Here is a 13,922-nt window from a genome sequence, read left to right as displayed (position 1 = left end):
TCAGAGGGTTGTGTTCATGAGGAGCTAACTAAAATAAATGTAGACAAAGCGATGGGGTCGGATGGTGTATATCCGAGGGTCATGAAGGAACCTAGGGAAGTTCTGGTAGCTCCGCTGACTGACCTTTTCAATGAATCTCTAGAATTGGGAATGGTACCGGAGGACTGGAGAAGGGCGGAGGTGGTCCTTCTCCACAAAAGTGGAAGTAAGGAAGAAGTAGAGAAATTACAGGCCGGTAATCTGACTTGTGGTAAGCAAATTAATGGAAACACTTTTAAAACAGAGTATGGTGAAGTTTCTGGAATCCTGTGGATCACAGGATTCCAGAAGCAACATGGATTCACTAGAGGTAGGTCTTGCCAGACAAATCTGATCAATTTCTTTGATTGGGTGACCAGAGAACTGGATAGAGAGAGTGCGCTAGATGGGGTGTACTTAAATTTTAACAAGGCCTTTGACAGTGTTCCACATAGACATCTAATAAATAAACTGAGTGCTCTCGGGATGGACCCCAAAGTGACGGACTGGTTCAAGAACTAGTTGAGTGGAAGATGACAGAGGGTAGTGGTTAATGGAGATTGCTCTGATGAAAGGGATGCTACCAGTGGTGTGCTTCAAGATTCTGTTCTTGGGCCTGTTCTTTTAACATTTTTATAAGCGATATTGCTGAAGGGCTGTCAGGTAAGAGCTGTCTCTTTGCAGATGAAACCAAAATCTGCAATAGAGTAGACATCCTGGATGGTGTGAATAACATGAAGAAAGACCTGGCGAAGCTTGAAGAATGGTCTGAAATCTGGCAGCTAAAATTTAATGCTAAGAAATGGAAGGTCATGCATTTGGGCTGCAAAAACCCGAGGGAAAGGTACAGTTTAGGGATGAAGAACTTATGTGCACGACAGAAGAGTGTGACTTGGTTGTGATTGTATGTGATGATCTTAAGGTGGCCAAACAGATTGAAAGGTTAACAGCAAAAGCTAGAAGGATGGAAGAGGTACCAGTAGGAAAAAGGAGGTATTAATGCCCTTGTATAAGAACATAACATAAGAACATAAGAATTGCCACTGCTGAGTCAAACCAGTGGTCCATCATGCCCAGCAGTCCGCTCACGCGGCGGCCCTCTGGTCTAAGACCAGCACCCTGAGACTAGCCCTACCAGCGCACGTTCTTGTTCAACAGAAACTTGTCTAACTTTGTCTTGAATCCTTGGAGGGTGTTTTCCCCTATAATAGCCTCTGGAAGGGCGTTCCAGCTTTCTACCACTCTCTGGGTGAAGAAGAACTTCCTTACGTTTGTACGGAATCTATCCCCTTTCAACTTTAGAGAGTGCCCTCTTGTTCTCCCTACCTTGGAGAGGGTGAACAACCTGTCCTTATCTACTAAGTCTATCCCCTTCAATACCTTGAATGTTTCGATCATGTCCCCTCTCAATCTCCTCTGTTCGAGAGAGAAGAGGCCCAGTTTCTCTAATCTTTCGCTGTACGGCAGCTCCTCCAGCCCCTTAACCATCTTAGTCGCTCTTTTCTGGACCCTTTCGAGTAGTACCGTGTCCTTCTTCAGTACTCCAGGTGAGGGCGTACCATGGCCTGGTACAGCGGCATGATAACCTTCTCTGATCTGTTCATGATCCCCTTCTTTATCATTCCTAGCATTCTGTTTGCCCTTTTTGCTGCCGCTGTACATTGTGTGGACGGCTTCATCGACTTGTCGATCAGAACTCCCAAGTCCCTTTCCTGGGAGGTCTCTCCAAGTACCGCCCCGGATATCCTGTATTCGTGCATGCGATTTTTGTTACCGACATGCATCACTTTACACTTGTCCACGTTGAACCTCACCTGCCATGTCAATGACCATTCCTCGAGCTTGATTATGTCACGTTGCAGATCTTCGCAATCCCCCTGCGTCTTTAGTACTCTGAATAACTTCGTATCAACCGCAAATTTAATCACCTCGCTCGTCGTACCTATGTCCAGATCATTTATAAAGATGTTAAAGAGCACGGGTCCAAGCACCGAGCCCTGCGGCACCCCAATGGTGACGCTCTTCCAGTCCAAGTATTGTCCATTTACCCCCACTTTCTGTTTCCTGTGCTCCAGCCAGTTTTTAATCCACGTGAGTATTTCACCCTCAATTCCATGGCTTGCAATTTTCCGAAGTAGTCGTTCATGCGGAACCTTGTCGAACGCCTTCTGAAAATCCAGATATACAATGTCGACTGGATCGCCCTTGTCTATCTGTCTGTTTACTCCCTCAAAGAAGTGCAGCAAGTTCGTCAAACACGATCTGCCTTTGCTAAAACCGTGCTGATTGGTCCTCATCAGCCCGTTTCCGTCAAGGTGATCAATGATGCTGTCCTTTATCAGTGACTCTACCATCTTTCCCGGTACAGAGGTCAGACTCACCGGTCTGTAGTTCCCCGGATCTCCTCTCGAACCTTTCTTGAAGATCGGTGTAACATTCGCTACCTTCCAGTCTTCTGGAATCTTTCCCGATTTGATCGACAGATTAGCTATTAGTTGAAGCAGTTCAGCTATGGTCCTTTTCAGTTCCTTGATGACCCTCATTTAGAATATTGTGTACAATTCTGGAGGCCGCACCTTCAAAAAGATATAAAAAGGATGGAGTCGGCCCAGAGGAAGGCTACTAAAATGGTGCATGGTCTTCATCATAAGGCGTATGGGGACAGACTTAAAGATCTCAATTTGTATACTTTGGAGGAAAGGCAGGAGAGGGGAGATATGATAAGAGACGTTTAAATTTATATTTAAAGCCTTCAGACCCTAACACACTTCTGCAATATTCCAGCATGCACCCGTTCTTAAAAATAACCTTCCCACCTCCCAATTTTTCCGCTATAGAAGGATTTGCTCCTCTTTAGTGACTTTTAAACAACAGGCAGATTCTCTTAAAAATCGGTATCAAGAACGGGGTTATCCACATCATGTGATCCAGAAAGCATATCAAAGAGCTAAGTATAGCTCTAGGGAACAACTTCTTGAATACTGTAAGAAACCAACACAAGAAGGGGCCTTTCCTTGTATACTAAAATTTTCCTCGGTGGCCCAGAGATTGGGGAGGAAAATTAAAAATATCTGGCCTTTGTTGCAAGAGAAAAAATGCTTTCAAGATCTTGAATGTACTGTAGCATTTTCTAGAAATTGTAACTTGCAATACAAGTTATGTAAAAGTGATGTAAGGACTTTGTCTAAGGCTAGGATGGGGGGACATTTTAAATGTGGAAAATGTGCAGCGTGTGAGAACATGGTAGAAGGTTCTATCTTGTATCTTCCTGGGCGAGCCCCTATCTCTTTAAAAATATTTACAACTTGGGAGACAAAAGGGGTGATTTATGGACTTACTTGTCCCTGTGGACTTACTTACATTGGTCAGACCTAAAGAAACTTTAAAACGAGGATATTCGAGTCCAAAGGAGGGCAACGAAACTGGTAAGAGGGCTGGAAAACTTCCCATATGCTGAGAGGCTGGATAAACTGGGGCTCTTCTCTCTGGAAAAAAGGAGGCTCAGGGGGGATATGATAGAGACCTTCAAAATACTTAGGGGCATAGAGAGGGTGGACAGGGACAGGTTCTTCAGACTAAAAGGGACGACAGGTACGAGGGGGCACTCAGAGAAACTGAAGGGAGATAGGTTCAAATCAAATGCAAGGAAGTTTTTCTTCACCCAAAGGGTCGTGGACAAATGGAATGCGCTCCCGGAGGAAGTGATCCGGCAGAGTACAGTACAGGGATTCAAACAGGGATTGGACAGATTCCTGAGGGAAAAGGGGATCGTGGGGTACTGAGGGAGGTGCTGGGGTGTTGCATAAGTATAGACAGCTCACCAGGTCGTGCAGGTGCAAGGCCGGAGGGTTAGGACATTGATGGGAAGATAGGACTTCGATGAGAAACCTAGGGAGCAAGGGGGCCCCTTCTGGTGATTAAGGCAGGTCATGACCTGTTGGGCCGCCGCGGGGGCGGACTGCTGGGCGGGATGGACCTCTGGTCTGACCCGGCAGAGGCACTACTTATGTTCTTATGTTCTAATATTTCAAACAAAAAGTGGATGTTTTGATTAAGCACTACGTCCAAGAGAAACATCTATTCGCAGAGTTTAAATGTGTTGTATTGGATCATATTCCATTTACTGAAAGAAGGAGGAACATCAGACGTAAATTACATCAATGTGAACAAAGTTGGATTTATTTTCAGAATACCATCTGGCCATTAGGCTTGAATCAGGCGATTGAATGGTGTGCTTTCTTTTGATTTTTTTTTTTTGTTTTTTGCCTGGGGTTTTACATTGTTTCTGTGATTTTGTGTAAAGTTTTTTGATTTTGTTTCTGGCTATTTGCCAACATCATCCCGGAAGTGCAACTCCCGGAAGTAATTCCGTTGCCCTCTATTTCTACATTGTACCGTTTTATGCCGTTCTGCATGCTAAAACTTGAGCATGATGTGCTCAGTTGTTGCCCAGATGGAAGTGGACTTTGAAATTTGAATCCCTGAAGAAACCATCGGATCGCTGGTGAAACAAGATCTTGTAGGAGGAAGAACGCTTAGCCTGCCGCCACTGATTATGCTGCAACTTTGCATGCTGCTGAAAAGGATGTTGTGCTACAGCTGAGAGTTCTGGTGCTAGAGCTAAGTTTTTCTTTTTTTCATCTGTTACTGGATACCTTTTAATATGGGCTTTTTTTGATAAAATAACTATATAAAGAATAAAAATATATCTAAAAAAGTATTTTCTACTGTCACAGTAGTAGGTTCTATATTTCTTTTAGATCCCGAGATTCTTTTTGGTGTGAGTTTTTTTGCCAATGACAAAAACAACGTTAGCTTTAAAATCATCAATGATTGCTATGCGACATATTACTTGAGGCTTTTTCTCCACCTTTTTGATTTGAATATTTGATCTGAGAAATTGAGTCCACTGCTGGTGAGTGACATTTTTCACAAACTATTGATAATACTGTCACTATGATTTATTGATTGAGAGATGTTTAAATACCTACGTAATGTAAATTCGTATGAGTTGAGTCTCTTTCATTTGAAAGGAAACTCTGCATTGAGAGGGCATAGGATGAAGTTAAGAGGTGATAGGCTCCGGAGTAATCTAAGGAAATACTTTTTTACAGAAAGGGTGGTAGATGCATGGAACAGTTTCCCGGAAGAGGTGGTGGAGATAGTGACTGTGTCTGAATTCAAAAGGGCCTGGGATAGGCACGTGGGATCTCTCAGAGAGAGAAAGAGATAATGGTTACTGTGGATGGGCAGACTAGATGGGCCATTTGGCCTTTATCTGCCATCATGTTTCTATGTTTCTAGATTAGATTAACAATATTTTTCTTTGGCATGGTAAGTTATAAGGGGAAACATTCTAGATCCACTGCTGGAGAATATGGAGCATATGTTATAGGACTGAACAACAAGCCAAATTAATTATTTTGTAGAGAAAACTTCCATTTTAAAACAAATATCCCTGTGACAAGTCTCAAACTGGATATACAGCCACATAACTACTAATACTATGGCAAAAAATATATGCTTTTCCATTTTGTGTTTAATTTCAAAATTTGTTAACAAGCTTACCTTGTTTTCATGGCTAAAATGATACCAATTTCTGATTCTGAAGCCTGCATTTCATTCAGCAATTTTATTATATAGTCCAAGTGTTGAGGTAGAAGAATCATCCCAGCTTCAACAAGCTACAGAATTATACAACAAACTCAGTAAATCTATGTACTAAAATTAATATATTTAAGATTTTGAGAGGAACACAAAAATGGTAATATAAAGGATGAGAGTAGGGGTGTCTAACTCAATCACATAAGGGGCCGAAATCTAAAACACAGGCTAAGTCGCAGGCCAAATTTTTTTTATTAAGATAGTTTTAGTAGAAGGATTCTGGATTAGATGGACCATTAGTCTGACCCAGTATGGCTCTTCTTAAGTTCTCATATTCCTCAGAGTGATCTCCATTGACCATTACCTTCTGTTATCTTCAACTCAACCAGTTCCTAACTCAGTCTGTCACTTTGGGGGTCCATCATGAGGGGTCCATCAGTTTATTTATTAGACGTATGTGTGGAACACTGTCAAAAGTTTTGCTAAAATCTAAATACACAACATCTAGCGCATGCAGTATCAAAACTAACATATTTCAATCATTGAATAGAAAATAAAACCATTTTCATACCTTTGTTGTCTGGTGATTTTATTTTTTAATCATCTTTTCTGGCATGTGTCTCCTCCAACCCTCCCCCTTCTTGTGGTCTGACATCCCTCTCCTATCCCCCCTTCCCCTGATCTGATATCGCTCTTCTCCTTCCTGCAGACTGGCATATCTCTCTCATCTTCTTCCCTTCCCTCCTTCCCTCCCCCTTTCCTGTGGTTCATTTCCATCCTTTCCTTCCCCTCTTTCCCATGGTCTGCTATCTCTCTTCCCCCTCCTCCCCTTCCATCCCTGCTCTGCACCGTTGCCCATTATCTTTCGCTCTCTCCCTTCTGTTTTGGCGTCATAAGTTCTTCCCCTCTCTCCTACCCCAGCCTCCCTCATTCTACTTAAGAAGCTGGTCCAAGGGGCTTTCTGACTTGGCATTTTCTCCCCTTTCTATCCACACTTGTCTGACGTCATCCTCACCTTCAGTCTTGCAGACACATCCATTTTTGTTGCAGGGGACCGACAGCCTCGGCAGCAATTCTCAACTACTGCATTTGGCCCTTTTCTGTACTTTCCTTCTGCTGCGGTCAGTCCCCAATGATGCAACTTTCTGTTTCCACCTGGATGAACCGTGGCAAAAGGAAAACACAGAGAGGGGCAACAAGTAGCGGTTGAAAATCAATGCCAAGAACAGCAGACCCCTGTAACAAAAATGGATGTGTCTGCAAGACCAGGAGAGGAAGATGTCGGACCAGCACGGATAGAAGGGGGTGGACATGCCCCAGAGCCTCAGGGCCCAAGGCAGCTGCCCTGTTTGCTCCCCCCTAACGCCGGCCCTGTGCTGCGGCACATTCACTGTGGGTCACATAAAACAGCCATATGGGCCTGATTTGGACCTTGGGCCTTGTGTTTGACGCATGTGGATTAGAGTAACGAAGTATGGGATGAGGGAGGGGGAGGAAGCAAGGGGGCAGGCAGGAAGGAAGGCAGGTATTCTATATTTAATTCCTAACCTTGCCTCCTGTTGCATGGTTCAGCTGGAATGAGAATGCTGAACTATGCAACAGATCTCAAGAGACAGGAGATTTCAAGCATTCTTTTTATGCGATTGAGTTGATTACCCCAGCATCTAACATAAATGTTCCTATGGAGCTTTGATTTGTATTTCACATACATTAGGTGAACCTTTTAAGGACCTCTTCTCTCATGCCTCTGATCATGATTTGTTGCAATACTTTTGGTTCATGAAAAGAGTAGAGGGGAAAATTTAAAGATGACAGACGTCCTAGAATTATAAGTAAGGGATCGGGTATTTTACTTTGACCCATAAGTGTTGCTATGGGGTAGCATGTGCCAATCCTAAAAAAATGGTTTGCCATTCCAGTTCTAGACATCAGAATTGGCTCAGGGGGTAATCCAAAACCTCTGTTTAATGTGAAGGGATGGTGTGTTACCCTCTCCTGCTCTCTGCTCATCCTCACCCCACCTTCCCTTTATCACCTACCTTCACATATTTAAGTAGATACCATTTCCTGCTGTCCTGGAGCTTGTCTCTCAATGAGAGTTGCTGGCTTTCACAACTCTTATCCCAACACTAGCCCAGCAGCAGATGATGTTATTTACTAATTAAATTCTTCTCCTACTGTCAACTAGGGGCAATGAGGAGGAAAACTAAGCCTTTTGAAATAGTATTGGGAAGATGGGGCTAAGGAAATGAGTTGAGCATCTGGGAGGAAGGAAGGAAAAATTAGGTTCTTCCCTGCTAATTTTCTTTCTGTTAGACTGTAGACCGGTATAGTCCTTACGAATGGGTTATACCTTACTGTGACCAGCAAGTAGAGCCCGAGACCAAAACTTGTATATTAGGCCGAATAGCCAAGCAGAACTTAGGAAATACTAAAACGGAGAACAGCAAACATACTCCGAACAGGAGTGTAAAAACAACAAACACTTGGAAACAACTGTTAGAACATGTATAGAACTAAAAACCTGGTATATAAAATGTCCCCGCAGCTCGCCAGCTGAGCCATAGCTGCTGTTCTTAAATCTCCCCGGCCCTAGAAAAATACTATAATCTGCAAAAAAATAAAAATCTGCATGCGAGCAAAAACCCGCAATCACCGCATAACGAAAGACAGGGTGGGTGACTACACCAGTCTACAGGCTAACAGAAAGAAAATTAGCAGGCACGAACATAATTTCTCCTTCTGTGTCGCCTGTTAGACCTTACGAATGGGACGTACCAAAGCAGTACCTATCAAGGGTGGGACCCCCGAAGGGCCAACACCAGAACATGCTCACTGAATACCGCGTCCCGACGCGCTTGAACATCCACACAGTAGTGTCTGACAAAAAAATACAGAGAAGACCAAACTGCAGCCTTGTAAATATCCACTGGCGGTACTAGAGAAGACTCAGCCCAAGAAGCTGCTTGATCCCTAGTGGAATGAGCCTTGAGAAATTCCAAAACAGGCTTTTTCTGAAGAAGGTAAGCTGAAGCAATAGTCTCCTTGATCGAGCGCGCAATGTTAGCTTTGGAAGCACCATCCCCCTTACGAGGACCCGCTAGAAGGACAAAGAGATGATCTGATTTCCTGATCTCCTGGATCCTCTGCACATGAGAGCGAAGGACCCGACTGACATCCAACTTGCGCAACTGTTTCTGCTCAGAAGATCCCTCCCGGCTACCTAAGACCAGGAGGATCACTGCCTGATTGACATGAAAAGGAGAAACTACCTTTGGAGAAAGGAAGGAACAGGCCGCAAGACAACCCACTTCCTTGAAAACTCCAGGAAAGAAGCCCTACAAAGGAAAGCCTGCAGCTCAGAAACATGTCTAGCAGAAGTAATAGCCACCAAGAAGACCGTTTTAAGTGTAAGGTCCTTCAAAGAGCAGTCACCCAAAGGTTCAAAAGGTGGACGCACCAAAATAGACAAGACCAGATTCAGATCCCAAGATGGAACAGATGGTCGCATGGGAGGCTTGAGTAATTTGGCCACCCACAAGAAGAGAATAACATCAGGAATGGCAGTCAGCTGACCTCTCAACAACCCATGAAAGACTGACAAGGCCGCAAGTTGAACCCAAAGAGAAGACCAAGCAAGGCCCCTGTCCAGGCCATCCTGCAAGAACTCTAAGATGTTAGGCAGGGAAGCATGAAAAGAGACCACTTCACGCGCAGCACATCCCTCCTCAAATATACACCAAACCCGCACATAAGCCCGAGAAGTAGAAAGTCTCCGGAACCCCAAGAGGGTTGAAATTACTTTATCTGAATACCCCTTCTTACCTACGCATTCCCTTTCAAGAGCCAAGCCATAATACAGAAGGGACCCAGATCGAACATCGGAATGGGGCCCCGAGTAAGAAGGTCGGTCGAGAGAGGCAGAGGAAGATGATCCACCACCAGATGCCTCACCAGGTCCGAGTACCATGGGTGCCTGGGCCAATCCGGAGCCACAAGAACCACAAGGCATGGATGTCGAACTATGCGAAGAAGAACTCTGCCCAATAATGGCCATGGAGGGAACATATACAACAGACCCTCCGTTGGCCATGATTGAACCAGAGCATCCAGCCCCTTGGCATATCCGTCTCTGCGACGACTGAAGAAGCGGGGCGTTTTGGCATTGACACTTGTGGCCATCAGGTACATGAGGGGTTGACCCCCCAATTGAACTATTATCTGAAAGTAGAGGTGACCCACAGAACTCCCACGGGGACCCCCCTCTGGCCCACGGGACTCCCACGAGGACCCCCCTCTAGCCCACGAGACTCCCATGGGGATGGAAGGCTTTGGAAGCAGGGTTCCACTTACTGAGACCTACCTAAATTCCAATGCAGCTGAGAGACCAGTCCGGTGCCATGGTGGAAACAGCCATGCTGAGCAGTGAGCTTAACATGCACACAGCTGAAAGCCTTGCTGATTGGTCTGGCTGCATGGCGGGGTGGGAACAGCAAGCAAGGCTCTCAGCTGTTTACGTGATGAGCTCACTGCTCAGCATGTACACAGCTGAGAGCCTTGCTTGCTGATTGGTCGGCAAGGCTAGAGCAGGAAGACACTTATTTAGTGATCTGCCTAGCACCCTGAAGGCCCTGATACTGGCAAGACTCGTCTCAAACTAGAAGAGAATGACCCGAGGAGGCAGGAGACAAGGAACCGAGCAATTTTTTTTTCAGACCTGAGTTATGGACGGAGCAGCAGAGAGCACATCAGGCATGAGGAGGTGCTTCAGAGAAGCAGGAGGATTCAGCAGCTGGCAGTCAGGTAATTAACTTAAACATAAAAGAAACTGTGGAATTGATGATCCTGATGAAATCTTTTACTGTGTTTTATATTTTCATATTGTGTTTTATTTTTGAATTCATCTGCACCTTTTTCAAATAAAGATTTCATTAGGATCATCAATTCCACAGTTTCTTTTGTGTTTGCGCTGCTGTTTTCCTAGTGAAATCTCTCGTGAAACCCTTTTTTTGTTTTCTGTTCAGGTAATTAACTTATAAACCCCCTCTTTTACTAAGGCTGACGTGTCCATTATATTCTATGGACGCGTTAGCATTTAGCGCACCCTAAATCGGCTAGCGCCTTAGTAAAAGAGGGGGTTTATAAGTTAATTCCTGAACAGAAAACAAAAAAAGGGTTCCACCAAAGAGATTCCACAAGTAAAACAGCAGTACAAACACAAAAGAAACTGTGGAATTGATTACCTTGTCAGAAGTAATTGCTGCTTTTTATGGGGACAGGTGGGGATGGAGGGTATTCCTGGCGGGGACAGAGGGGTTCCTGGCGGGGATCCTGGTGGGGACAGAAAGGATCCTTTCAGGACAGAGGGGATTCTGGCGGGAACGGGTGGAATTTCTGTCCCTACGCAACTCTCTAGCTGAAAGGCTGCGGGACTTAGACACCACTCTCCGGGATCTAGGGCATGACGACTCAGAAAGTCCGTTTGCACTTTCACTACGTCTGCTATGTGGGAGGTTGAGATGTCCTGAAGATGAGACTCTGCCCAGATCATGAACAGAGCCACCTCCTGTGCCACCAAAGTTCTCCTGGTGACACCCTTATGACCGACATAGGCCACCGTCCATCAGAAAGGACTGGAAGGCTAACAGTGCTAGACGGATGGCTCTGGTCTCTAAGACATTGACTGACCAGGAGGCCTCCTCCATGGACCAGGTGCCCTGAGCTGAATGACCCAGACACTGTGCTCCCCAACCGAGGAGACTGGCATCCATGAGCAGCATCGTCCACTGCGGCTGGTCCAGACTCGCACCTTGCACTAGATGGGAGGTCTGGAGCCACTAACAAAGAAGAGAATACTGAAGCCAAGCACCTCCGAAGAAGAGCATACTGAAGAGGATGCATATGGGCACGAACCCACCTCACTATGTCTAGGGAAGCCGCCATCAACCCCAAGACTTGGAGGAAATCCTGCGTCCGAGGACACCGGGATGCCAAAAGCAGGCAAATCTTAGATTGCAATTTGCTTACCCGGGCCTCTGGGAGTAAGACCTTCCCCAAGGAGGTGTCAAACAGAACTCCTAGATACTCCAGGCGCTGCGAGGGGGCAGAAACTCCACCACCCGAGCCATGACCCGAGTGCTCTCCTGGAATGACTTTGCTTGAATCAACCAGCCATCCAATTAGGGATGAACCAGAATGCCCTCTTTGCGCAACGCCATCGCGACGACCACTATAACCTTGGTGAACGTCTGCGGTGCTGGGCCAGACCAAAGGGAAGCGCACAGAACTGATAGTGATGCCCCAAGATCATAAAGCACAGGAAGTAATGATGGGAGGCCCGAATTGGAATATGCAAGTAGGATTTCGTCAGATCGAGAGAAGTCAGATACTTCCCTGGCTGAACCATCAGAATCACAGAGTTTCCATGTGGAAGGACGGAACGTGAAGAGCCCTGTTGACCCCTTTCAAATCTAAGATGGGCCAAAAAGTTCCTTCTTTCTTTGGGACCACAAAGTAAATCGAGTACCAGCATGTGTCCCACTCCTGAGGGGGGACTGGGATTACAGCTTTGAGATCTAGCAATCTTTGAAGGGTCTGGCGAAAGGCCTGCTGCTTCTATGCCACCTGTAAGGAAGAAGCGAGAAAATGATCTGGCAAAGAACTGACAAACTCCAGAGCATAACCGTCCTAAATCACCTCCAGAACCCACTGATCTGACGTGATCTCTGTCCACTTTGGATAAAAGCCGCACAGCTGCGCGCCCTCCGGAACCAAGGCGGGCACCAGCAAGGAGTCATTGGACAGGATGGGCTGCAGGGGACCCGGTGGAGGCACTAACCGCACCCCAGCAGGCCCCTCGAAAGGACTGTATGCGTTGAAAGAACTGGCCTCTGGAGAGCCCAGGGGACTGAAAGGAAGCGGTCCCTCGACCAGGGCAGACACGGCAGAAATCATGCCCACAAGCAGCACCACCCCAAGCCAGCGGCCTAGGCCTGTCTTCAGGCAAACGAGACACTTTAGAATTAGTTAATGTCTGAACCAACTTGTCTAAGTCCTCACCAAACAAGAAAGACCCCTTAAAGGGAAACTTTGTCAACTTAGCTTTGGACGCCGTATCCGCCGACCACGCGCGAAGTCACAAGGTATGGCATGCTGTCACTCCAAAAGCCGTAGACTTGCAAGAGGTCATACATGGCATCTGAGAGATAAGAAGCACCAGAGCTGTCACATCAAAACTCTGTTTAAGGAGGGACTCCAACTTACCCTGCCCAGGATCCTTCAAGGCAGCACCGCATTCAACAGGCACAGTGTGCAGCTTCGAGATGGCCAAGACCACCGCGTCCACTACCAGTGACTTCAGGGTATCCCTATCCCCTTCTGGGATGGGATAAAGGCAGGCCATGGAGTGCGAAACGCGAAAAGGCGCCTCCGGCACCTGCCACTGTGCAAACATAATATCCTGAAGCATAGGAAAAGAGCGGGAAGCAGAGCGGATCCCCTTAAGCAAGGGATCCACCGTACGCGGGGGCTACGACACAGTATCCTCAAATTTAACACCTTTGAGATTGAAAGAATTAGCTCATGAAGCTCATACTGCTGAAAAATGAACACCACAGACGCATCTTTTCCAGCAGGTGGGCGCTCAAACCCACCGCTGGCTAAATCTGTCTCCCCAAGAGGATCCTGGAAATCTCCCGTCAGGTCCAGGTCCTCATCCAGCACATCTTGCTCCTCGTTAAAAATCCTCATCCCAAGAGGCCCTCAGTCGCTTTGACGAGAGAGGAGTAGAAGGGGACAAAACCACTGCTGTCTGGGGCCGAACCGGAGAAGACGTCGAGGGCAAATCCCACCCCTCTCCCCAGATTGGAAACAGAACCTCCAGCCGCCAGCACATAAGCTTCACAAACTGCCAACATGAATTCAGGGGGAAAACCCCTTGGCGGCCCCAAGGGACTCCATGCCACAGCAGGGAACCCAGCAACACCTTGCCCCTGTTTCTCCAATACATGGGGAAGGTCACCTGAGGCTACAGATATGATGGAGGTATTTCCCACCGAAATCTGGCCTGAAAGTACCAAAATCAGAGCTCCAGAGGCCTGCAGCGTCTGAGAAGCCTGGGACTTCCTGCCACTACCCGACCAACATGGTAAGGGAATCCCTAGCTGCACTGGCGGTAAGGGAATCCCTTTTACCCCGTCTATTGGCAGGGGAACCCCTCTCCTGCTTGGGCATCGGGGAAAGCCCAGGCTTCCCCACAATCCGAAGCTGACTCACGAGGTATCCCTGGCCACCGGCACCCG

At 46.5% G+C, this 13,922-nt stretch overlaps 1 protein-coding gene across 2 annotated transcripts in view; it reads right to left on the bottom strand.

Moving 5' to 3' along the window:
• The window catches only part of TOPAZ1 (testis and ovary specific PAZ domain containing 1), a 266,987-nt gene that overhangs the window by 76,208 nt on the left and 176,857 nt on the right, over nt 1-13,922 (bottom strand). For both annotated transcript variants that reach the window (XM_033930089.1, XM_033930088.1), the window contains exon 12: nt 5,587-5,702. In XM_033930089.1, the coding sequence (XP_033785980.1) occupies nt 5,587-5,702 (116 nt within the window). The remainder of the gene's footprint in view (nt 1-5,586; nt 5,703-13,922) is intronic.

The sequence above is a fragment of the Geotrypetes seraphini genome, chromosome 2 (genome assembly GCF_902459505.1).
Source record: "Geotrypetes seraphini chromosome 2, aGeoSer1.1, whole genome shotgun sequence".
NCBI lineage: Eukaryota > Metazoa > Chordata > Amphibia > Gymnophiona > Dermophiidae > Geotrypetes > Geotrypetes seraphini.
The sequence above is the reverse complement of the archived record's forward strand: the minus strand, read 5'-3'. Positions and strand labels throughout refer to the sequence as shown.